Here is a 26,198-nt window from a genome sequence, read left to right as displayed (position 1 = left end):
GGCCTATTGTATGGACAATGTAGTTTTTTATTTATCTCTTTGTCAGTGCCAGCAGAGTACTGTAATTTGTTGTTTTAAAAGAAATTCTAACAGTCCTCCCGAATGGCGCAGCAGTCTAAGGTACTGCATTGCAGTGCTTGAGGCGTCACTACAGCCCCTGGTTCGATTCCAGTCTGTGTCACAGCCGGCTGTGACCGGGAGACCTATGAGGTGGTGCACAATTGGCCCATCATTGTCCTGGTTAGAGGAGTGTTTGGCCAGCTGGGATTTCCTTGTCCCATCCCGCTGTAGTGACTCCTTGTGGCAGACCAGGCACCTGCAAGCTGATTTCGGGCGTCAGCTTTACAGTGTTTCCTTCGACACACAGGTGCAACTGGCTTCCGGGTTAAGTAAGTAGTGTGTCAAGAAGCAGTGCGGCTTGGCAGGGTCGTGTTTCAGAGGACGCATGACTGAGTTGCAGCGACGGGACAAGACTGTAACTACCAATTGGATATAATGGAAAAAAGGGGTAAAAAGTACCAGTCATATAATGTGTAGTAGATGTGTAGTAGAATTGCATGAAATGTGTTTATAAAAATAGCCTGAAATAGCCTAGGACTATAGCCAGCCTGTGAACAAACCAGGCCTCCCAAGTGGCGCAGCTTTCTAAGGCACTGCATTGCCGTGCTGGAGGCGTCACTAAAGACCCTGGTTCGTTCCCAGGATGTGTCACAACCGGCCGTGATCGGGAGTCCCATAGGACGGCTCACGATTGGCCCAACTTCATCCAGGTAAATCGAGGGTTTTGCCGGAGTAGGCCGTCTTTGAAAATAAGAATTTGTTCTTAACTGACTTGCCTAGTTAAATCAAATAAAAATACTCTACACTATACACGCTCAGCCATGCATTGAACAGCTTTTTTTGCTAACAGTGATTGAGGTATATTATTAGCCTAAAATATGACTATCCATTCCGCTCATCACATTACGAATAGTCCTGTATTAGAGGACCGTTATAGCCCCCTACACTGTTTGGAAAGCAGATTAATGTGCTATATTTTAAGAATTGAGTAATAAATATGCATGAGAAAGCTGGGATCCTCTTTTTAAATAGTGGCCTGTCAACTCTGTATTTGCACACGATTGCACAATGACTGGGTTTATAATATGGTCACCCTAACAGCTCTAACTCCATATAGACACTGTTTATGTGGGTTTTGGCTTTTGGAGTCACTTTGCAATTTGGTTATTTTTCACCCAAATTGATTTTCAGACAACATTTGTATGGAAGACTTTGACCTCGAATTAGGAGGTTGTTTATGCAATGCACTTATTCAATTCTTAATGTTTAATTCTCTTTTAAAATGTGTATGTATCTCTTTTCGGGCAGGGTATTAAGTTACTCTGGCTTAGTTGGCCTTTCTAAATGTTTTTCTTCCATCCTAGGGATGGAATTCTCATCAACAGTATGTAATGGATACATAAAGTGGGAACAAACTTCACAATCTTGAGTTCTAAGTAGGACCATTATGGTGTTATTCGAACTGTGGAGAGAAATAGACTTTAGAGAGTGACATTGGGCAGAAGTTCCATGTTTTCGTCAAATAGAATCCATCTTTGTGACAACAAAATAAACAGTGTGTTGAAGATGGAAAATAGATGACCTATATGAAAATGACTAATTGGTGTCTGCTCTTCAAACAAAAGGTCATCTATTGTTTGCCACTAATGACAGAGTGCAATTAAACGCAGTCTGTTTAAAGGTTATCATTAGTTTGTAATGATCCACTTCACAACAGTGGCTTATTTTCAACAGCAAGCTCATTCCATGCAGGACTACAATGTGTATTTTTTAAGCCTACAAGTCACCCACATTAATTCACTACTTCACAAGGGCATTGAATAAAGTACTTAACAGATACTTACAGTATGTGTAATGCGTATGTGTAACATAATGTGTAATGCATATGTATCACTTATTTTTATAGGAAACATTCATGTGTGGAAAATCCCAAATTGTTTGCATAGTCAATTTACACACTTCTCTGACACACACACACACACACACACACTCTTACACCATCAGACATGCCACCAGGGGTCTTTTCACAGTCCCCAAATCCAGAACAAATTCCAAAAAGCATACAGTATTATATAGAACCATTATTGCATGGAACTCTGTTACATCTCTTATTGCTTAAATGAACAGCAAATCTGGTTTAAAAAAACAGATAAAGCAACACCTCTCTCCTATTTGACATAGAAGGTTTGTGTGTATGTATTGATATTTGGCTACGTGTGCCTTTAAAAAAAATGGATGTAGTTCTGTCCTTGAGTAGTTCTTGTCTATTCTGTATTATGCCATGTTTTTGTCATCTTTTGCAACAGCTATTGGGGATCCTAATAAAATACCAAATACTACTGCTAGCACTAGCAGCTAATTAGCCATCAATGCATAGACAATTAGAGTGGGCAATATTAGGCTAAGCTATACTCGGATGAAGTACCAGACCATTCACAGTATTTTGATGAGCTCAAAAATGTTACCCACAAGAGTACAGCAAAACGTGCAAACTCAATTTAGGATAAGAGGGATATCATACATTATGTATGTTACCTCCGTCTCCAGAAATAGGTTTATGTTTGTTCCTCTATTTGCTGTGTTACTGTGAGGCTCAACAAACCCACCCAGTTTCTCCACAGAGCAAGGTGACGTCTGTGTAAACACACGTCAACAAATCTATTAGAATCAGTTATAGGAATGATATTGTCCCGTACAGATGATAAAATTCTCCTTGGGTTTGAGGGAGACCCGGTGCTGTCTGTGTCTCCATCAGGATTGACAGGTGGTCTTGTGACTGCGCCTCATCAGTCACAAGACCACCTGTCAATCCTGATGGAGACACAGACAGCACCGGGTCTCCCTCAAACCCAAGGAGAATTTTATCATCTGTACGGGACAATATCATTCCTATAACTGATTCTAATAGATTTGTTCTTTACCAAATACACAGTAAGTGAATGTTTCAGTTCCTTTGATGGTTCCAATAGTTTACTACTGAGTACTTTGATACCCTATTGACACCTATCTGTTATTCCTAAAAGCATAGTGCACTATTCAGAACCTATGATGTAAATCGAACACAGTTACACTGCATATTTGGAAAAAGGGTTGCTGGGCAGTGGAGGCATTCTTCCAGTGGGATACCCAGCACAGAATCCCAAAGCCTTTGACATCTTCACACTTACTCAAAGCAGAAAGAGGTTGTTGCAGAGCAAGGCTTTCCAGGCCCTGGCCTTTAAAATGGCTTTAGGTCATAGCAGAGATCTCTCTTACGTTGCACTCTTGCTGAGTAAGAACATTAGCCTGTTATATTCAGACGTCAGGCTTTGTTTGAAACGCTCAAAAGGGTGTTCATTGTCTTCGGTTGGTTAGAAATGTGTGGATAGTACTTGTTATGGGTAATTCCATGGTAACGGAATTACGCTGAGACTCAGGTTTCACTTTAAAGTGTATACCAAACAAAAACCAATGACTTTAAAGTTTAACAAACTATAGAACTCTATGTACAAGGACTACTTTCAACAATTGTGACTGAAAAATTGACAAAAACACATTTACAGGAAGAACTGTGTAAATACAAATTTTGGTAACAGAATAAAACATCTATTTTAGAGTAATTCTCTTACCAAACTTTGCATCTCCACAGTTTCATGTATTTTTTTACTGTGTCAATTGTTCAAAGCAGTCATTGGCATATAGTTGTATGGTGTGTTAAACTTCGAAATCAGCGTTTTTTGTTTGCCATACATTTTAGTGGTCTCAGTATAATTTTGTTACTGTGGAATTGCCCTTTAGTTTATGAAAAAGAATGGTGACAGTGCCTTCAGAAAGTATTCACACCCCTTGACTTTGTGGGATTAAAATTGATTTAATTGTTGTTGTTGTTTTGACAAAGTGAAAGAAAAATTCCAACATTTGTAAAGAATTCATGGAAAAAAGAACACTAATATATATGGAATAAGTATTCAACCCCTGAGTCAATACATGTCATTGTAAATAAAAATATGTGTTCTTAAATGACTTGCCTAGTTAGATAAAGGTTAAATAAAAACAATACATGGTAGAATCACCTTTGGCTGCAATTACAGCTGTGAGTCGTTCTGGGGAAGTGTCTAAGTGCTTTCTAAACCTGGATTGTGAAACATTTGCCTATTAGAAAATAATCAAAGTTCTTCATACTCTGTCAAGTTGGTTGTTGATCATTGCTAGACAACCATTTTCAGGTCAAAACTTAAACTCAGCAATTCAGGAACATTCACTCTCTTCTTGGTAAGTAATTCCAGTGTTGATTTGGCATTGTTACTGTCCTGCTGAAAAGTGAATTAATCTCCCAGTGTCTGGTGGAAAGCAGACTGAACCTGGTTTTCCTCCGTACATTTTGTTATCCTGAAACCCTCCCCCTCCAGTCCTTAACGATTACAAGCATACCCATAACATGATGCAGCCACCACTGTGCTTAAAAATATGGAGAGTGGTACTCAGCAATGTGTTGATTTGGATTTGCAACAAACATAACAATGTGTATTCAGGACACTCTATTGTAGTTTTACTTTAGTACCTTGTTGCAAACAGAATGCATTTTTTTGAATATTTTTTTAATTCTGTACAGGCTTACTTTTCACTTGTCAATTAGGTTAGTATTGTGGGGTAACTACAACTGAAGATGGATCAACAACATTTTCTCCTAAACTCTGGAACTATTTCACCATTGGCCTCATGGTGAAATCCCTGAGCGGTTTCCTTCCTCTCCGGCAACTGAGTTGGGTAGGACGCCTGTATCTTTGTAGTGACTGTGTGTATTGATACACCATCCAAAGTGTAACCTCACCATGCTCAAAGGGATATTCAATGTCTGCTCGTTATTTTCATTTTTGACTCATCTTCTAATAGGTGCCCCTCTTTGCGAGGCACTGGAAACCTCCCTGGTCTTTGGTTGGATTTGTGTTTAAAATCCACTACTTGAATGAGGGACCATACAGATAACTGTATGTGTGGCGTACAGAGATGAGGTAGTCATTCAAAAATCATGTTAAAACACAATTATTGCACACAGAGTCCATGCAACACATTATATGTCATTTTTCCATTTGAATCCCACTTTGTAACAACGACATTTTAAAAAAGTCAAGGGGTGTGAATACTTTCTGAAGGGACTGTATGTGCCACAGCTCTTTGCAAGAATTGCTTGAATCGACCGTTGACTTCATACATTCAACACTTGAAATGTCCTACTAAAATAACCATGGCAGACAGAAGAAAATCATTTCCCCAGAGGCTTTCCTTAGAAAAAGCCATTTTGACTGTTAGTGAGGGTGTCTGGGACTCTGACCAAGGCATAAAGAGCTTAATTCTACTTTGGTGGACGTTATTGGAGCTATCTCAGAGAGTGGACCACAGAAGAGGGTAACTGCTCCTCGACTCAGTTCAGCCTAACCTGGCAACACTGCAGTTTGAGTCTGATTTAGGGGATGGCCACTTTTCCTGCCTGTCTAAAGAGGCATTACTCTCCAGAAGTTTTTCAGGCTTCAAATGTCAAGATGACCCAGGCCATCGCTTGTGTAGATCTAGCTATATGGTTCAACCCCAAATGAATGGAAAAGATAAGCACCATAAATCAGAAAAATGTTCCATTCATTTTGGATTGTGGTGTATAACTGCAGCTACAAAACATGGCCAGGGGTGTGGACTTGTTTTGATATAACACTACTCTTTCTTTTTACTCATAGAAAATCTTTTAAAAAATGTTCCTCAGTTGAACAGAATTCATTCCACCAAAAATGGTCCTCTGACTTCATCAAATGGTGAGCTGTCTCCCACCATGCACCAGTATTATGTGTCATTACCCTACAGCTCTGATTGCATTGCTTCAATTTGTATGGCCATTGTTCCCACATTCTATTTGGCTCTCCTAATGTCATTGTCAGTGTCTCCCTTTTACATGGCTCATTGACTATGTTAATATCTCCTCCGGAGGTTAATTCCACTGGTCCTTAATGTCATATCTATGTGTTGAAATGAAGTGGAAGGTATTTCATTTTTAAGGACTGGTTAAGAATTTCAAAGCCCATGGGCGACGTTATATCTTACCGTATACTTTTATTTCGTGCTTGTTTACAAACCTATTTTTCCAAATACTGAGAACAAAGTCTTGTTTATAACCAGTTTCCTCATCAGTTTCCCTGGTAACGGGGATTAATTGTGCTCTCTTTACTCCTGGGTTCACTTTGATGACTGGCTGCGTCCCACATGGCACCCTATTCCCTATATACAGTAGTGCACTACTTTTGACCAAGGCCCATAGGGCTCTGGGCAAAAGTAATGCACTATATAGGGAATAGAATGCCGTTTCAGTCAATGTCTTAGGCACCTACCAGTGGAGTAAACCTCTAAAGCAAATCGGTCTTTGATGTAGCCGACTTGTCATTTCGTCAAGTTCATGAGCTCACCAGGAGGAAAGCGTTGCAACCGTTCAGCCCTGCTTTATCTCGGGGTACCGCACTCCATTTGTGAGCAATCGTGTCTCTGGCGTTGAATACACACAAGGTACCATTGATTAAATATGAGGTGGGATTGTGTGAGGTGCCATGGGAGTCTACAGCTGTGGAGTTTGGATTGTTAACAGAACAAGAACAAACACGCATGCTGACACACACACACACACACACAATTTGTCTCTCTGACTCTTTTCTCTGTGCGTGTTTGCACAAATTGTCACTTGTGTATCTTAATCACCGTCTTATCAGGTAATGCCACCATAAAGGCCTGGAGATAAGTCTATAGGGCCATACTGTTCTGTGGATGAGGAGAAGAGGTAAAGGAGAGAAGAAAGTGGGAGTGAGGGGTGCATTCCAAACAGCTCCAGGCTGCATCTCCTGACCTGGCCCTGGGGAGGGTCAGGATAGCCAGTCCACTGATGACAGATTTGGTCTGTGTGTTTTGTCATGCGGGCAGGGGGATAGATGGGTGTCTAATAAAGGTTTTGCACTTTCTCCCGCTGAATCTATCGATTCACCCTGCCTCTGACCTTCTCTATCCCCCTGCCAGTGAGAACAATACCAAGCATGACAACGGTAAGAGACCTCTCCCCTCAGGGTTATCCACCATAAGCTGTAGATTCATAAAGCCTCACACATCTCTATTCTTTCAGCTTTATCGGGAGCTTCACCCAATGATAGTTTCCAGAATTTCTACTTTCCACATCATAGTCATGTAAGTGCCCCGGTGTCCTCTGGCTTTAATCACTCTATGAAAACCCTAAGCCAGCACTTTTCCCCTTTTGTCTGGGAGGAAGTCAAGGCAGGCGTTTTATTATCTGATTAAATGTAAACTGGAAGGTCAGTGGAGAACAAGTTATCATTTTAAATGATGGCAATGTGGGGTTACATTTAATATTCAAGGTTCTAACCACCAACTGTGCTGTAAGGGCTACATCCCAACTTGAGAAACATGATGCATGTAACTTGAGTTTGTGTGTAAATAATGCATTGATGCCAATGTAGGATTTGTAAGATCCATTACTAGGGCTGTTGTGGTGACCATATTACAGCCACACCCGCGCTCACCAGTCATGATGGCAGTCAAATTCCACGTGACCATTTAGTCATGGCACCTAGGCTTCTCCAAGCTCTGATGCTGCTGATGGTCATTAGTAGCCTACCAAAATTGCTAACTGCCTGGTGATCAGCACTCCATTGTCATTCTGACATCAATGCAAATGTAAGCGAAAATCAAATCAAGCACTTCATGAGAGCCTATGAGCTCATGTTGCGCGACATTTCCATAGGCTATGTAATTGCATGAGACAACACAGTTTTGATGGTCTTATTTCTCAACTTTCCTACTGTTAAGCACATTGCTTCGCTTTACAACAGGAGTATAGCCTAGCTGGCTGGCTGGCATGAAAAATGAACCACAGGAAAAGTGTCCTCCATTCGCTATTTAAGTGCATAGATGACATCTTTTTTTTGCCCCTGTTCCGAAACAGGTGCAAGATAATGGTCCATTCTAAATCAAAACTAATTTCACACATACAGTATATTATTTATTATATGTAAAGACTAAATTAAATTAAGAATAATCTGATGGGTGACAATATCACTTGTGAATGATTTCCAGCGTGTGCAGCAAGGCAAGAAAGAGCCCATGCATTTTTGGACTTTTTCAAATAACTAATAAGAATCGAGATATCTGAGAGATCCATGTGAGTGAGAGGTAGGTGTTTCGAAGCACGGCGATTGTCAGCCGGAAGAAGGGAATTATAATATAATATAATATAATATAATAATGATTATATTCAGCCCAAGGGCACATCGGCCACTCAAGGGGGATGTCACCGGGAAATTCGAGGCCTGGTGAGAATATTATCAAGTGCTTGTTAAATTGTGAGTGAGAGACTGATGAAGTGTGTACGGCCTGCGCAAAAAAAGCAGAGCTCACGCCTTTCATGCAACTTGTTTCAAGTCATCATTAGAGTCGCATCATGCAGCCTTAGAATGTATTACAAATCAAAACATAGCCAATGTTTGTATCATATCTAAAGTTGCATAAATAACTCTAAATTAAGCAGATAGGAGGACCTGTTTCTTTGCTAACCGCTCAACACAAAATAGCCGCATGTGCCTCCTCCCTTTGAAATCTTTTGTAGAAAATATCCTTTCTATTTTATTCAGCCAAGTTCAATTTTATTCTTCATACTATAAAATAATATAAAATAATGCCACAGAATTCAAAGCAAATCTTGTCTGCTAAATGAACTCGTGTATCCCATAGCCATATGGCATATTCAGATCAGGGCCTAACATAATGTCTGAGTACGCTATTATGTTCTTCTGAAATAGACTACATTTTCTTCATATCATGTTTCTTTAGACGTGTAAGTAATGGATTTATTGTGATGATGTAGGCTATATTAAATGGATTTATTAGACTTTTTAAAATGTTGATGGTCTGCGTCAGTGGGCTATGCTAAATGTGTTTTATGTTCATTAATGGTCAATTACTGTGAGACCAGCAGTTATTTGCTTGACCATCACCGGCTGACAAAATGTCATGACCGCCACACGCTTATTTATTACAAAGGCACAACATCCTGTGTTTTCCCCCCTGGTCTGCTTTACATAGCATACCAACTATCTAGGCCTACCTCTTTGAGGAGTAGGTCAGGGGTTTTCAAACCTCATCGGGGACCCCCAGCCGTTCCATGTATTTCAGAGATCTCACACCTGATTCAACTTGTCAAGTCATTATCAAGCCCTTTGACTACTTTAATCAGGTGAGCTGGTTTAGGGCTACAACCAAATTGTGAAATGTCTCAGAGGAGAGGTTTGGAAACCACTGATGTAGATGGGTGATGTGGGTGACATCAGAAGAGCGGTGACGTAGCGACTGGGGCAGAGGGGTGATGCAGATAACAGAAGGGTGACTGGGTTGAAAGGTCCAGAGAGGCGATGTTGGTGACAGGACCAGAGAGGGTAACTGAGGTGACAAGGGCAGAGAAGTTTGTGTAAATGTGACAAGTCAGCGTCCCCCCCCCCCACCCCTTCTAAAGGCAGTGAAAGCTAAAGTGACCCAGGAGGTCAGTTATTAATGTGAACCAGATGCTCTGTTGATAATAAGCACTTGATAATATTCTCACCAGGCCTCGTATTTCCCGGTGGCAGGAGCGCTGACAGATGCTTTGTAAACAACAGAGGCTGTGTGAGGATACAGAGCCTGTCATTGGGAATAAACTCACCCCTTGGTTTTGGCTGCTTTTTGTGAGCATGGTGACAGTATTAGAGAATCCGTTGATGTTTTCATCTGACTGCTAGAGAAGGATGTATGAAACAATTTGTCTGAACTGCCAGGAGGCCGACCGTCATTATCTCTCGTGTTATGTTGAATCAAGTAAAATATTATTTGCCACATGCGCCAAATACAACAGGTGTAGACTTTACATTTACATTACATTTACATTTAAGTCATTTAGCAGACGCTCTTATCCAGAGCGACTTACAAATTGGTGCATTCACCTTATGACATCCAGTGGAACAGTAGTGCATCTAAATCTTTTAAGGGGGGTGAGAGGGATTACTTTATCCTATCCTAGGTATTCCTTAAAGAGGTGGGGTTTCAGGTGTCTCCGGAAGGTGGTGATTGACTCCGCTGTCCTGGCGTCGTGAGGGAGTTTGTTCCACCATTGGGGGGCCAGAGCAGCGAACAGTTTTGACTGGGCTGAACGGGAACTGTACTTCCTCAGTGGTAGGGAGGCGAGCAGGCCAGAGGTGGATGAACGCAGTGCCCTTGTTTGGGTGTAGGGCCTGATCAGAGCCTGGAGGTACTGAGGTGCCGTTCCCCTCACAGCTCCGTAGGCAAGCACCATGGTCTTGTAGCGGATGCGAGCTTCAACTGGAAGCCAGTGGAGAGAGCGGAGGAGCGGGGTGACGTGAGAGAACTTGGGAAGGTTGAACACCAGACGGGCTGCGGCGTTCTGGATGAGCTGTAGGGGTTTAATGGCACAGGCAGGGAGCCCAGCCAACAACGAGTTGCAGTAATCCAGACGGGAGATGACAAGTGCCTGGATTAGGACCTGCGCCGCTTCCTGTGTGAGGCAGGGTCGTACTCTGCGGATGTTGTAGAGCATGAACCTACAGGAACGGGCCACCGCCTTGAATGTTATTTGAGAACGACAGGGTGTTGTCCAGGATCACGCCAAGGTTCTTAGCGCTCTGGGAGGAGGACACAATGGAGTTGTCAACCGTGATGGCGAGATCATGGAACGGGCAGTCCTTCCCCGGGAGGAAGAGCAGCTCCGTCTTGCCGAGGTTCAGCTTGAGGTGATGATCCGTCATCCACACTGATATGTCTGCCAGACATGCAGAGATGCGATTCGCCACCTGGTCGTCAGAAGGGGGAAAGGAGAAGATTAATTGTGTGTCGTCTGCATAGCAATGATAGGAGAGACCATGTGAGGTTATGACAGAGCCAAGTGACTTGGTGTATAGCGAGAATAGGAGAGGGCCTAGAACAGAGCCTGGGGGACGCCAGTGGTGAGAGCACGTGGTGAGGAGACAGATTCTCGCCACGCCACCTGGTAGGAGCGACCTGTCAGGTAGGACGCAATCCAAGCGTGGGCCGCGCCGGAGATGCCCAACTCGGAGAGGGTGGAGAGGAGGATCTGATGGTTCACAGTATCGAAGGCAGCCGATAGGTCTAGAAGGATGAGAGCAGAGGAGAGAGAGTTAACTTTAGCAGTGCGGAGCGCCTCCGTGATACAGAGAAGAGCAGTCTCAGTTGAATGACTAGTCTTGAAACCTGACTGATTTGGATCAAGAAGGTCATTCTGAGAGAGATAGCGGGAGAGCTGGCCAAGGACGGCACGTTCAAGAGTTTTGGAGAGAAAAGAAAGAAGGGATACTGGTCTGTAGTTGTTGACATCGGAGGGATCGAGTGTAGGTTTTTCAGAAGGGGTGCAACTCTCGCTCTCTTGAAGACGGAAGGGACGTAGCCAGCGGTCAGGGATGAGTTGATGAGCGAGGTGAGGTAAGGGAGAAGGTCTCCGGAAATGGTCTGGAGAAGAGAGGAGGGGATAGGGTCAAGCGGGCAGGTTGTTGGGCGGCCGGCCGTCACAAGACGCGAGATTTCATCTGGAGAGAGAGGGGAGAAAGAGGTCAGAGCACAGGGTAGGGCAGTGTGAGCAGAACCAGCGGTGTCGTTTGACTTAGCAAACGAGGATCAGATGTCGTCGACCTTCTTTTCAAAATGGTTGACGAAGTCATCTGCAGAGAGGGAGGAGGGGGAGGGGGAGGAGGATTCAGGAGGGAGGAGAAGGTGGCAAAGAGCTTCCTAGGTTTAGAGGCAGATGCTTGGAATTTAGAGTGGTAGAAAGTGGCTTTAGCAGCAGAGAGAGAAGAGGAAAATGTAGAGAGGAGGGAGTGAAAGGATGCCAGGTCCGCAGGGAGGCGAGTTTTCCTCCATTTCCGCTCGGCTGCCCGGAGCCCTGTTCTGTGAGCTCGCAATGAGTCGTCGAGCCACGGAGCGGGAGGGGAGGACCGAGCCGGCCTGGAGGATAGGGGACATAGAGAGTCAAAGGATGCAGAAAGGGAGGAGAGGAGGGTTGAGGAGGCAGAATCAGGAGATAGGTTGGAGAAGGTTTGAGCAGAGGGAAGAGATGATAGGATGGAAGAGGAGAGAGTAGCGGGGGAGAGAGAGCGAAGGTTGGGACGGCGCGATACCATCCGAGTAGGGGCAGTGTGGGAAGTGTTGGATGAGAGCGAGAGGGAAAAGGATACAAGGTAGTGGTCGGAGACTTGGAGGGGAGTTGCAATGAGGTTAGTGGAAGAACAGCATCTAGTAAAGATGAGGTCGAGCGTATAGGTAGAGGTGAAAGTGACTAGGCAATAGATAATAAAGAGTAGCAGCAGTGCAAATAAAATGAGGGTAAATGCAAATAGTCAGGGTAACCATTTTGGTTAACTGTTCAGCATTCTTATTGCTTGGGGGTAGAAGCTGTTAAGGAGCCTTTTGGTCCCAGACTTGGTGCTCCGGTAACGCTTGCCGTGTGGTAGCATAGAGCACAGTCTATGACTTGGGTGGAGTCTTTTACAATTTCTGGGCCTTCTTCTGACACCGCCTGGTGTAGAGGTCCTGTATGTGCGTACTTGGCAGTATGCACTACCCTCTTTAGTACCTTACGGTCAGATGCCAAGCAGTTACCATACCAAGCGGGGATGCGTCACTGGGCAACTCGCGGCTGGGTTTCCCCTTGTAAGCCATGATAGTTTGCAATTCCTGCCATATCTGACGAGCGTCAGAGCCGGTGTGCTAGGATTCGTTATTAGTCCTGTATTTAAGCTTTTCCTGTACAATGGTTCGTCGGAGGCCGTAGAAGGATTTCTTATAAGCATCCGGATTAGTGTCCGGCTCCTTGAAAGCAGCAGCTCTAGCCTTTACCTTGGTGCATATATTGTCCATGGCTTCTGGTTGGGATATGTACGTAGGTCACTGTGGGGATGTTGTCCTTGATGCACTTACAGTTGAAGTCAGAAGTTTACATACACCTTAGGCAAATATATTTCAACTTAGTTTTTCACAATTCCTGACATTTAGTCTTACTAAAAAATTCCCTGTCTTAGGTCAGTTAGGATCACCACTTTATTTTAAGAATGTGAAATGTCAGAATAATAGTTGAGAGAATGATTTATTTCAGCTTTTATTTCTTTCATCATATTCCCAGTGGCTCAGAAGGTTACATACACTCGATTAGTATTTGGTAGCATTGCCTTTAAATTGTTTAACTTGGGTCAAATGTTTCAGATAGCCTTCCACAAGCTTCCCACAGTAAGTTGGATGAATTTTGTCCCATTCCTCCTGACAGAGCTGGTGTAACTGAGTCAGGTTTGTAAGCCTCCTTGCTCGCACATGGTTTTTCAGTTCTTCCCACAAATTTCTATAGGATTGAGGTCAGTGATGGCCACTCCAATACCTTGGCCTCCCCCTTTTTCCTCCAAATATAACGATGGTCATTATGCCAAACAGTTCTATTTTTGTTTCATCAGACCAGAGGACATTTCTCCAAAAAGTTTGATGTTTGTCCCCATGTGCAGTTGCAAACCGTAATCTGGCTTTTTTATGGCGGTTTTGGAGCAGCGGTTTCTTCCTTGCTGAGCGGCCTGTCTTTGTTGGAAAAATTACTTGTCCTGCGCAAATTAGATGGCCTAACCGACTTGCCAAAACTATAGTTTGTTAACAAGAAATTTGTGGAGTGGTTGAAAAACAAGTTTTAATGACTCCAACCTAAGTGTATGTAAACTTCCGACCTCAACTGTATGTCAAATCGAAGTTTAGTGCACAGGATACAGGGTGTAAACAGTACAGTGAAATTATTCTCCTTTTGTGACTGAGGTAGGTTATAAGTCATGCCAGCCACAATTTCAATTCATTCGTTGTTTCTATAGGAATTTAGATTCTTCAATTGTATACATTGTAGCCTGGACATCAAACCTGTGATGATCAATAAAACATGTATTCCTTGGTCGCCCCTATGGGACTTTGTGAAGTATGTGCTGCAGTCTGACTCAGATATCCATAGTTGATATGTTCCATATGGCCTACTTTGGAAATTAGAACTTAGAAAGTTACATTGCACAAAAACTTTGAGTCAAGGGTGAGGAAGTTAACTGATAAGACTGGTCAGACAAATGTTGAGCCGCAGAGAGAGAATAAACTCGAAAAAGTATTCTGTCTTTTCGAAGAGATACTCGACTTTGTTATAGAAACGGAAAAGGTCAGATAAGGAGTCTCTGGCCTCGGAATGGAGTGAGTGAAAAAGCTACGTGATGAAAACATAAAGAACAAAGGCATTCATCACTGAGTGTACGGCAGGGATGAAAAAGGAATCTTTAGAGCAGTATTCATATAGTTCTGCTTGGTGCCATGACTCATTTGTAGAGTTTGGAAGGCTTGCAGCTGGCTACTGCATCAGCGCTGGAACAGAATCGCACCCCAAATCTATGGGGGCATCACTTAATTGAGGAACACTGAATAATTCAAACATGCAGTATTGGCAGCTCCAATCACCTACTTTCAGCCAGGTAGCATCAGAGGGCAACGGAATGTATAATTTGATAGGAGATAGTAATGAGTACGTTTTTGGTATCTTCAGAGGTTCAAAAGCTGTTTTGAAAAATGGTACTTTATTTATGGAACGTATGGTATTGTCAGACATCAAGGGTGCTCATGCTACAGTTACAGGCCTCTCTGCATTATTTTGTTTTATATATATATATATATGTATGTATGTATGTATGTATATATATTTATTTGACTAGGTAAGTCAGTTAAGAACAAATTCTTATTTACAATGATGGCCTGCCCCGGCCTAACACAGACGACGCTGGGCCAATTGTGCGCCACCCTTATGGGACTCCCCATCACGACCGGTTGTGATACAGCCCGGGATCGAACCAGGGTCTGTAGTGACGCCTCTAGCACTGAGATGCAGTGCCTTAGACGCTGCGCCACTCGGGAGCTCCAAAAGGCCGTGTCTATGCCTGGTATTGAAACTACGCTTTTAGATTCGATTACAAATCATTTGGACAACAATGCTTTGCGGCCACAAGGTGTTCAAAAGTGTCTCTTCATAGTTTTTGAAATAGACATGTCTGAAAAGCGGTCACATTTAGGGACCCATTCGCCTTCACAACATTGACACATTCATGTCCTTGTCCAGAAGTGCTCACAGCTACAGATCTGATCACAATTGGATCGCAATCTTTTGCTCGTATACTCCTGACATTATGACATAAGTGGGCACATTCTAAAAATAACCAAACAATTTAAACCACCAAATCTCTAACCTATTCCTTAACTTTTCATTACAGTAAAGCAGAATCAGATTAAATACTGCTACACTCAAGAAGCCATTCTGAAACTATTATGCTATTTTCAAAGAATGAATCTGTCTCCACATTACGCCCGAGGTACCAGACTCACTAGGCTCTCTGCTGTCTCTACGCCTCTTGTTGAATCGATGGTGAAATATGTCCCCGTGCTGAGCCCTCTAAGCCTTCACACCCGTGACCTCTCTCATCTAGGGGACACTGTGGCATAGTCGCTGGCCGCAGTACTGTCACCAGCTCGCTCCCCAGACAGCCAGGACATTGTAAAACACTGGCCTCGGTCAGCACGGGCTAATTGGGTGGAGTGTAGCATCAGGAGAGAGGAAGATGACTGCTGCTGGCCTCGCTGCGTGACTCCATTACATGTCTCTGTGTGGAGAAATGGACAACGGCCCATGGAGTTAAGATACTGACGCGTCTGTTAACATTTACATTTACATTTACATCATCTAACAATTATATACTGGAGGCTCCTGGAGGCTTGTTGAAATCGAAGTTGTTTTTATGTGGCCACTTTTTAATGCAATACATGAACCATGTCTTGTAAGGTGTGCTGTCATTTCAAGATTCAACACTGAAGCTGCCTGGTCAAAAATAGAGATGGAATGGAAATTAAAAGAAATGCCGATATGGTTTGGGTTTACTGTACATGACACATTCCACTCTGTTTCTACATGTGACTAGAAGAAATGTGTTTCGTCAAGGCTGCTTTGTGTCTCATTTCAGATGCCGCTCGTACGAGGACTGCTGTGGCACGCGCTGCTGCGTCCGAGCCCTCTCCATCCAGCGGCTATGGTACTTCTGGTGAGTCCTACCCACCAGACTGTCCTTTCCAATGGATCGACATTTACTCTTCCCTCCCCCTCTAACTCCCCTCCTTCCCTCCATGAGAGTCCCAAGGCTACATCTGTCGCTATTGGTATTCAGGGCCCCAACTCAAGGGTTCAGGGGGTCAGGCAGCCAAATCAATACCCCACTCCAGAGATGACTGCGGTGTTTGCATACAGATAATCCCCTGCGACCATCGCCCCTGTGACCTCTCTAAACAAGGTGTTTTGTGAAGTGGCCCTTGGCTGGTAATGAAGAACAGGAACCTTGTAGTAAGGCTTAGAGGAACTGTGTCTGTGTGGAGTGGTATAGGCTGGTCAATACTGAGCATTGAGTATGTTGTAGTTAAGCTCTCGAGTCAACGGGAAGCTGATGTGTTGAGGCGAAGAGCTTGTGACCCGAAACAATGGCGTGCTGAGGACAAGGACATCATGAAACCGTTAGGGACCCAGAAAGAGAAATGCAGCGCACTGGGCACGATCCTGTCAGGCATTGTCTTATACGCCTATTGTGGGACATGCAATTAAGCATGAAATAGGCCTCTCTTTTCAAAGATTAATGCATGTTAGTGGTGCAATTAGCCATAACAACCTCTTGAGTTACAAGAGTCTAGGGTCACTTATTCTCTCCTTCATCAGCCTTTGTTTTTCCAGCTGAGCCGTGTGGCATCACTGCTTTGCTTTCGCAATCCAACTGCGAAAACAGAACATGGAACCGCTACTCACCATGTAAACAAAACCATGGTTTCATGGTGCTCTAGCAGCCTTGGCTGAAGGGTTTTGATCAGCGACTGCCTAGTTACCTTTCACGGAGCTTGTGGGTCACGGCTGGTGTCAACTCAATTGCGAGATTCTCAAGGCCAACGTGGAGGGTAATGTCCTCGCTCCCCCTCTCAATGTAATGGACACCTGACCTTGTCTGTGGATCTGTGGATAACATGGGTGCTTATTCTGATAGTGTCAAGGCAAGCAGACTATATAAAGTCAGTGGCAAGCTGAATGTCATTCTCAAACAGTGAGAGGATGATGAGGAAAGTGAACAGGGGTTACTTGTTACACTTCACTCCTGACAAATGTCACTAATGACAGTACACTGTCAGGGATGTCTCACTAGCATTCATAAGTACAGTTGAAGTTGGACGTTTACATTACACTTAGCTTGAAGTCTTTAGAACTCGTTTTTCAACCACTCCACAAATTCCTGTCTGTCAGTTGGTAGATCAAAACACAAAGATTGTCACACACATTGTTGATAGACACAGGCTTCTCTGCATATGCCCTGCTGTTACAGTGGACGTATCAACTGCCTGCTACCTAGGCAGCATAGGGCTGGGGATTGCAATCCCCCCCACCTGTAGACCTCGGTAGACGCCCGTCACTGTGGTGGTATGGACAGTGCCGTCAGTGTACTCTTTAGCCAGGTGTGCGGTGAATGGGATTTCAATCTTATACTTTTTTCCTGCCATTTTCACCGTACAGTGATGGTTGGCTGGGACAGCGGCTGACGGTGGCTGACGGTTTCAGTCACAGAGTTGCCGTTGGTGTGGGTTTTCTCAGATGTGACGGCGACATTAGCTGTAGCAGAGATTATTGGTATCCCTCCTTTTATGGAGGTGGGTATGGTCAGGGAGGAGGAGACGCTGGTCTGCCAGGTGCTCTGTCTCTCTGTCCTCTCCTCTAGCCGCACTGTCTGCTTCACTGAGTGGCAGTTGTTGTTGGTGGCACTGTACTCTCCCAGCGCCACAGGTGTTTGGGAGAATGTGGCCAGTTGATCGACATGGTACTCTACGTCGAAGATTCTCTGTGTGTATCTCTCCTTTTTCAGTGTTTAGTAAATCAGAGTCCCTTTTGTATTTGAACCCTTTGTCATTCAAAGGAAGAAATAATATTTTTCTGGAAACGGCTCCTATTCCATAATGATTTTTTTGCAGAATAGATAGACGTTGTACTTGGCACGGGATGCGATTGAGTTTTTGGAATAGACCCTGAGAATGCTTTCCATTGCATGAGCTCAAGGTTCTGCTCGTTAACTAGCAGATCCAACTGTAGTAACGAAAAAAGTGTTAAACAAATCCAAATATATTTGAGATTCTTCAAAGTAGCCACCCTTTGCCTTGATGACAGCTTTGCACACTCTTGGCATTCTCTCAACCAACTTCATGACGTAGTCACCTGGAATGCATTTCAATCAACATGCCAAGAGTGTGCAAAGCTGCCATCAAGGCAAAGGGTGGCTACTTATATAAAATGTTTTGATTTGTTTAACACTTTTTTGGTTACTACATGAGTCCATATGTGTTATTTCATAGTTTTGATGTCTTCACTATTATTCTACAATGTAGAAATGAATTAGTAGATGTGTCCAAACATTTGACTGGAACTGTATATCATTAATTTAAAAGTACAAAAATGGATGTACCAATCACAGATTTCCCCTTTTAAAGCTAAGGAAACATCACACTTATTTACCCACTGTGGAGGTCTCATAATACCCATAAAACCTAGCAGTCAAACAGGGAAATGGTTACAATCACAATCATTTTTCCCATGAGGGATTTTAGAAACACATAAAATATGGACTGTGTTTTGTGTAGTCTTACCCTGGCGTGACGTTTTGATAACCATTTACATCTCTCTGAGATATTCGGCTCTATTTACTCTCAGATTTGAACATTCTAATTAGCATCAAAGTAAACATCATGGAAAACTACAAATCTCTGCTAGCTCCTGCACATCATCTCTAGCTGACACATTTGGTAACATGTATTGTGTCAAGAAGCAGTGCGGCTTGGTTGGGTTGTGTTTTGGGGGATGCATGGCTCTTGATCTTCGCCTCTCCCGAGTCCGTACGGGAGCTGCAGCGATGAGACAAGACTATAACTACCAATTGGATGCCATGAAATTGGGGAGATTTTTTTTTTTGAATTCCAGTAATATACCCTGCCTTTGCAACCCTAGTATTAGCAATCACTTTGGTAGTTCTCAATTGAAAGTTGAAAGCCATTATTCAAAAAAAACAATACAAAATGAGGAACTATGCAGCTATGCACAGCCAAATGCACCATAAATAGACAGAACACATCCCTCACCGTCCACTGTGGTCACAATGCTCTGAGTAACATGGTGTAAAAGCTGCTTGTTCATCAACTCTCGGTGTTCCATACCCAGAGAACATTACAGCAGAAAGGCACAGGCTGCCAACGCTGTCAGTATCATCTGAAAGATAGAGGATGCAGAGAATGCTTGCAAGGAATTAGACCTGACATCAATCCATATTGATGGAAGTTTGAAAAATATTTTTGTCACGTAAAATAGACATGTTTAGATGGAAAGAACTTCCTCTTGAACAGCACTCTGCATCACTCACCTTTTACAAATGAAGTCTTCACTCCTCTCAGCTTCTTGTCAAGATGGGGTTGACTTTCCACAGTAACTCCACAGCTTTTCTAATATATTGTTGGGTTAATGATTTGCTGTTTTATTGGTTTGTTATTTAGGTTAGGAAAAAAACTCCAGCTACAATGAAGGCACTCGAGTCCAGCCAGGATTTTTTTGTTATCTGAATTTAATTCCAGAGTTTCCTTGTTGTATTATTTACGATGATAAAGAACTGTTGAACTGACATGACACCCAGCTTAAATGTACATCTGTAGCATAACAGTGCACACGGTTCCTGTCATACTCATATGGTTCATCCGAGATGAGTACATCAATTTTATTCATTTTAAATTAATGGTTTATAGCCATTTATGCTTGAAGAATATAACTTAGAAATGCTTAAGTTTAACAGTCCTACTCCAAAACCCCAATATAATTTTAAACAAACATTGCATAGCTTCAAAACATGGTGGTTAAAAGTATAATTTAAAAAAAAATCAAGGATGGTCATTCCTTGCAACCAAAGCCTATTAGAGTCGTTGCATTTCTACAGAAAGCTGTTTACCAAAAAAGTGGTTGGTTATTGTTTGAATCTCAGATTGCATTTCAATCAACTGAGGAAGTGAGACAGAACATTTATCAGTTGTGTGCTTTCACGTCTTCATACACACCCTTGCAACTCCTAGGTTATCTGACTTCCTTGTTGCTCAATCTATTTTCCAGTGAATTCATACAATATTAACCATTGATAATAAAAACCCATCTTTTCAATGAACACAAGTAGACACCCAGGCAGCGTTTAGACAGCCAGCCCAATTCTGATCTTTTTTTTCACTAACTGTTTTTTTGACTAATTACATCAGAACTTTTTCAGAGCTGATCTGATTGGTCAAAAGACCAATTAGTGGGAAAAAAAGATCAGAATTGGGCTGTCTGTCTAAACGCAGCCATAATGCTCCTTTCAAAATGCTTTATTACATCTTGAAGTGAGCCAGAACTTTGTCAGATGTATCAGTCCTCATACACCCACACACATCATTGTTTTTGTTGTTCAATCTATTTTCCAGTGAGTTCATACATGTTGCCAAATGTCAAACAAATTAAATACCTAAACAATACCACGTATGTTAATACGAGTCATTTATTTATTGGACGAAAATGCTCACGGTAAATCCATCTTTGATCCGGAGGTGAACATTACTTGTGTCCCAATCTTCATATTACTATAGCAATAGCAGCTGTATTAACTGCTACGTGCAGAGAATAGGGGAGACCCTTATCTGCATCAGATATCAAGTTACTCAGTCAAACGACCAATAATACAGCGAACTGCACCACCAACCTTTTTTAGCGTGAACCATGGTGCATGTTTGGTGCACACCTGAGGGTGGATAAAGTGTTCACACCTGTCCAAACGAACATCATTTAAGCTCCAAACAAACTAGGTGTAATGGCCCCCTAATTTAACAACATGCTTGCATCAAAAGACATGTGCACTGTGCCATGAGTGGAAATGATCCTTTCAGAGACATATATAGATTGTTATTTCTGTAGATGGCTCTTTGTAAGACCTTATAGTATTCATATTTTGATGAATCTCTTGGGTTGGGGGTTCTTGTTTGTGCTTCAATGTGAATAATTAAACAATTTGGCCTAAGCTGTGAGTTTTGCTGTGCTCATTGGGACATGACTTGCTACAACTAGAACTCTAAAGGTAATCAATACAGAACAAACTGAGTGGATTTGGTTCAATCCGGTGTATTGTGAAAGCTCAGCACAGTGTGATCCTATTGCTTCCAGGAAGGACATGCAGTATATACTTCTTGATTATGCTGATGCTTCAGATTCCCTTCCTTCAAATGAATTCACAGCAAACCACTGATTGTGGCTCGTATAGAGCACGCTTGTTGTGCTGAGACACTATTTCCATTCAGAATAACTGTAAGCACGATTAAGAAACTCATGGTTTTATTGACACATATAGTGCAGTATTGCGTTTAAAGGGGCAATCTGCAGGTGCTTTATCCATTTTTGGACTTCTGAATTAATTAAATGTACGCTGAATTAATTAAATGTGACTTATAAATTCCTTATGAGCTTAGTTCAACTGTCGTACCCCATCAGAACCCAAAATATAAGCTTGTTTCACTCCAATATTTAGAAACAATGTTTGCCTTCAGAAAGTATTCATAACCATAGATGTTTTGTTGTTGTGTTACAGCCTGAATTTAAAATGGATTACATTGAGATTTTGTGTCACTGGCCTACACACAATTAATACATTTTAGGCTGAAATGTCTTGAGTCAATAAGTATTCAATTTCAATCACTTTCTTATGGCTAGCCTAAATAAATTCATGATAAAAAATGTGCTTAATCTCTACGTGATCGGTGTCCCTATACCGGGACGGTTGAGCTAACGTGGGTTAATGTGATTAGCATGACATTGTAAGTAACAACAAAATTTCCCAGGACATAAACATGTCTTGGGCAGAAAGCTTAAATTCTTGCAGTAGCTATTACAGTGAAACAACAAAATGATCACGGCATCTGGTTTGATACATTCACATCTGAAGGTAAATAATGTACTTACATTCAGTAATCTTGCTTTGATTTTTATATTCAAATCTAGGAACTGAGTTTGAACCCCTGCTGTCTATGGTTCCACACCCACCCCACCCAGCCATCTACAGTAGATGTGTGAAAGTTAGTGTATAAGCTAATGACCCGTCATGTATGACATTCTTAAAATGTTCGTATTACCCTATAATCTTTGTATGTTCTCCTATAGTTATGTATCAATTGACCAATTTGGCACATTTGGGCAGACTTGATACAAAATATTGTACAGTATCGGTATGTTTCACTGGATCAATCTGAAACTTTGCACACACACTGCTGCCATCTAGTGGCCAAAATCTAAATTGTGCCTAAACTGCACAATTGTATTATGGCCTTTCTCTTGCATTTCAAAGATGATGAAAAAACAAACATTTCAAGACACATGCTTTTTTGTTTGTAATTATATTTTACCAGATCTAACTTCAAAGTGTTTCCTTTCAAATGGTATCAAGAATATGCATATCCATGCTGCAGTCAGTTAGATTTGGGAATGTCATTTTAGGCGAAAATTGAAAAAAAAGGGTTAGATCCTTTAAAGTCACATAAGTTGCATGGCCTCACTCTGTGTTTGACATGATTTTTAAAAAATGACTACCACCTCATCTCTGTACCCCACACATATAATGATCTGTAAGGTCCCTAAGTCGAGCACTGAATTTCAAACACTGATTCAACCACAAAGACCAGGGACGCTTTCCAATGTCTAGCAAAGAAGGGCACCTATTGCAGACATTGAATATCCCTTTGAGCATGGTGAAGTTATTAATTACACTTTGAATGGTGTATCAATACACAATTTCTACTAGGATTAAATGTCAGGAATTGTGAAAACTGAGTTTGAATGTATTTGGCTAAATTGTATGTAAACTTCTGACTTCAACTGTATATTGTGTGTGTGTGTGTTAATGGAACTATTTCTTGGGTTTGAGTTGGTATCCTGTCGGAAGGAAGCAGGATGATTTTGACTATTCCTGATATCATGTATAGTACCCCGTCTACTCAGGTTCCTCAAATGTACACTGCTCAAAAAAATAAAGGGAACACTTAAACAACAAAATGTAACTCCAAGTCAATCACACTTCTGTGAAATCAAACTGTCCACTTAGGAAGCAACACTGATTGACAATACATTTCACATGCTGTTGTGCAAATGGAATAGACAACAAGTGGAAATTATAGGAAATTAGCAAGACACCCCCAATAAAGGAGTGGTTCTGCAGGTGGTGACCACAGACCACTTCTCAGTTCCTATGCTTCCTGGCTGATATTTTGGTCACTTTTGAATGCTGGCGGTGCTTTCACTCTAGTGGTAGCATGAGACGGAGTCTACAACCCACACAAGTAGCTCAGGTAGTGCAGCTCATCCAGGATGGAACATCAATGCGAGCTGTGGCAAGAAGGTTTGCTGTGTCTGTCAGCGTAGTGTCCAGAGCATGGAGGTGCTACCAGGAGACAGGCCAGTACATCAGGAGACGTGGAGGAGCCCGTAGGAGGGCAACAACCCAGCAGCAGGACCGCTACCTCCGCCTTTGTGCAAGGAGGAGCAGGAGGAGCACTGCCAGAGCCCTGCAAAATGACCTCCAGCAGGCCACAAATGTGCATGTGTCTGCTCAAACGGTCAGAAACAGACTCCATGAGGGTGGTATGAGGGCCCGACGTCCACAGGTGGGGGTTGTGCTTACAGCCCAACACTGTGCAGGACGTTTGGCATTTGCCAGAGAACACCAAGATTGGCAAATTCGCCACTGGCGCCCTGTGCTCTTCACAGATGAAAGCAGGTTCACACTGAGCACGTGACAGATGTGACAGAGTCTGGAGACGCCGTGGAGAACGTTCTGCTGCCTGCAACATCCTCCAGCATGACCGGTTTGGCAGTGGGTCAGTCATGGTGTGGGGTGGCATTTCTTTGGGGGGCCGCACAGCCCTCCATGTGCTCGCCAGAGGTAGCCTGACTGCCATTAGGTACCGAGATGAGATCCTCAGACCCCTTGTGAGACCATATGCTGGTGCGGTTGGCCCTGGGTTCCTCCTAATGCAAGACAATGCTAGACCTCATGTGGCTGGAGTGTGTCAGCAGTTCCTGCAAGACGAAGGCATTGATGCTATGGACTGGCCCGCCCGTTCCCCAGACCTGAATCCAATTGAGCACATCTGGGACATCATGTCTCGCTCCATCCACCAACGCCATGTTGCACCACAGACTGTCCAGGAGTTGGCGGATGCTTTAGTCCAGGTCTGGGAGGAAATCCCTCAGGAGACCATCCGCCACCTCATCAGGAGCATGCCCAGGCGTTGTAGGGAGGTCATACAGGCACGTGGAGGCCACACACACTACTGAGCCTCATTTTGACTTGTTTTAAGGACATTACATCAAAGTTGGATCAGCCTGTAGTGTGGTTTTCCACTTTAATTTTGAGTGTGACTCCAAATCCAGACCTCCATGGGTTGATAAATTTGATTTCCATTGATCATTTTTGTGTGATTTTGTTGTCAGCACATTCAACTATGTAAAGAAAAAAGTATTTAATAAGAATATTTCATTCATTCAGATCTAGGATGTGTTATTTTAGTGTTCCCTTTATTTTTTTGAGCAGTGTATATTACACAGGTGTAATTGCACATGTTCCCTAATCATGTCTTTTTACCCTTTTTCAGATGGAGGTTTTAGGTATATGTGATGTACTAATTCCGCTGCTAAATCACGCTGCTGCTTTACCGTTTTGTCTGATCAGACAAAAAGCTGTCTGGCTGCGGCGTTGACAAGTCATTTAAATCTTCAAGATTGATGGTGATATGTGGTTTACAATTCATCTGCACTGCCTCAATATCCTCTCTCTCAATTGAGAAGTTACAGTGGCTCCTAACTAAGCTGTTAAAGTAAGTAATTCATAGGGTCTTTTTGTGCAGTCTTTTAAGGAGATTACTACTGGACTTTTTGGGATGCTCGTCACATTTCCTCCCCTTTCTGTTCTGAGATTTAAATCTCTGGCTGGCCCACTATAATCCCAATGAAATGTGGGCAAACTCTCATTGCCGGTCGCAATGAAAAAAAGTTACAAGTTACAGTGAAAAATGCATTTTCTGTAAAAGGTGCAAAATATAAAAGGGAGTACAGTGTTTACGTTTATTCACCCTCCACTGCTCTCGCCCTCACGGCTGATCGGTGGCTCCAATTGGTTCAGCAGCGGTGTCTGTTAGGGATGTTACTGTATGACCTTATGACCTCAGACACTTTGGTCAATGGAGGTCACAGTGCATCCAGGATCTGTGCTTATCAAAAGATCTTGAACTAACTCTCTCTCGCCAGGCTGATGCTGATGATGGGGGTGCTGTTCTGCTGCGGTGCAGGCTTCTTCATCCGTAGGCGCATGTACCCCTTGCCCCTCAGCGACGAGCCTGCCTTCAACGTCTCCTTCACCAGGCAGCCCGTATCCACGCCAGGTCAGTAGACTAAGAGACACACGTGCCAACATCACACAGCACTTGACTTTCAAAAGTAATTTACACTTGCGCTTTGTTTAGGGGTTTTTATCCCTTAGATATATGGGTTATAAATGGATTTAGTCTGAAGCCCTTAATGTACGTGCAACTTTGTACAATGTTGTTTTGTTGGTGGAATATGCTGATAGTAAGCCTGTTGTTTTGCCATGTCGAACAAGACAAATAGATCTATCAGCATTGGAATATCATTGGATTTGAGAATTCAAAAGGTTTCATTCTGATGAAGATGTCATTGAAGGAGACCGATTCTAAGTGCCAATTACCCCACTGAGATATCTGCAGTGACAGCTTTACTGGCCTTCACAGTGCTACAGGTGATAATATACCCAGCTCTGTGTGGGTGTGGGTGGGTGGGGTAGAATAGGCCAGAAGGCTAAATGGGAAAAACGGTCAAATAATATATATTTTTTTAAATACCGAAAGCATTTCTTTCCAGAAGCCATGAGAAAATT

The 26,198-nt window shown here is 42.7% G+C and overlaps 1 protein-coding gene and 1 pseudogene across 1 annotated transcript in view; one reads left to right on the top strand and one right to left on the bottom strand.

Annotated features, from left to right (window-relative positions):
• LOC115130254 (WW domain binding protein VOPP1-like) overlaps positions 1-26,198 on the top strand; it is an 82,173-nt gene that overhangs the window by 46,337 nt on the left and 9,638 nt on the right. Inside the window, exons 3-4 of the mRNA XM_029661190.2 lie at positions 16,146-16,223; positions 25,553-25,686. Of these exons, the coding sequence (XP_029517050.1) occupies positions 16,146-16,223; positions 25,553-25,686 (212 nt within the window). The remainder of the gene's footprint in view (positions 1-16,145; positions 16,224-25,552; positions 25,687-26,198) is intronic.
• On the bottom strand, positions 17,557-18,074 carry LOC135572130 (natterin-3-like; annotated as a pseudogene).

Source organism: Oncorhynchus nerka, linkage group LG6 (assembly GCF_034236695.1).
Source record: "Oncorhynchus nerka isolate Pitt River linkage group LG6, Oner_Uvic_2.0, whole genome shotgun sequence".
NCBI classification, from domain to species: domain Eukaryota; kingdom Metazoa; phylum Chordata; class Actinopteri; order Salmoniformes; family Salmonidae; genus Oncorhynchus; species Oncorhynchus nerka.
This window is presented reverse-complemented; position numbering and strand designations above follow the sequence as displayed.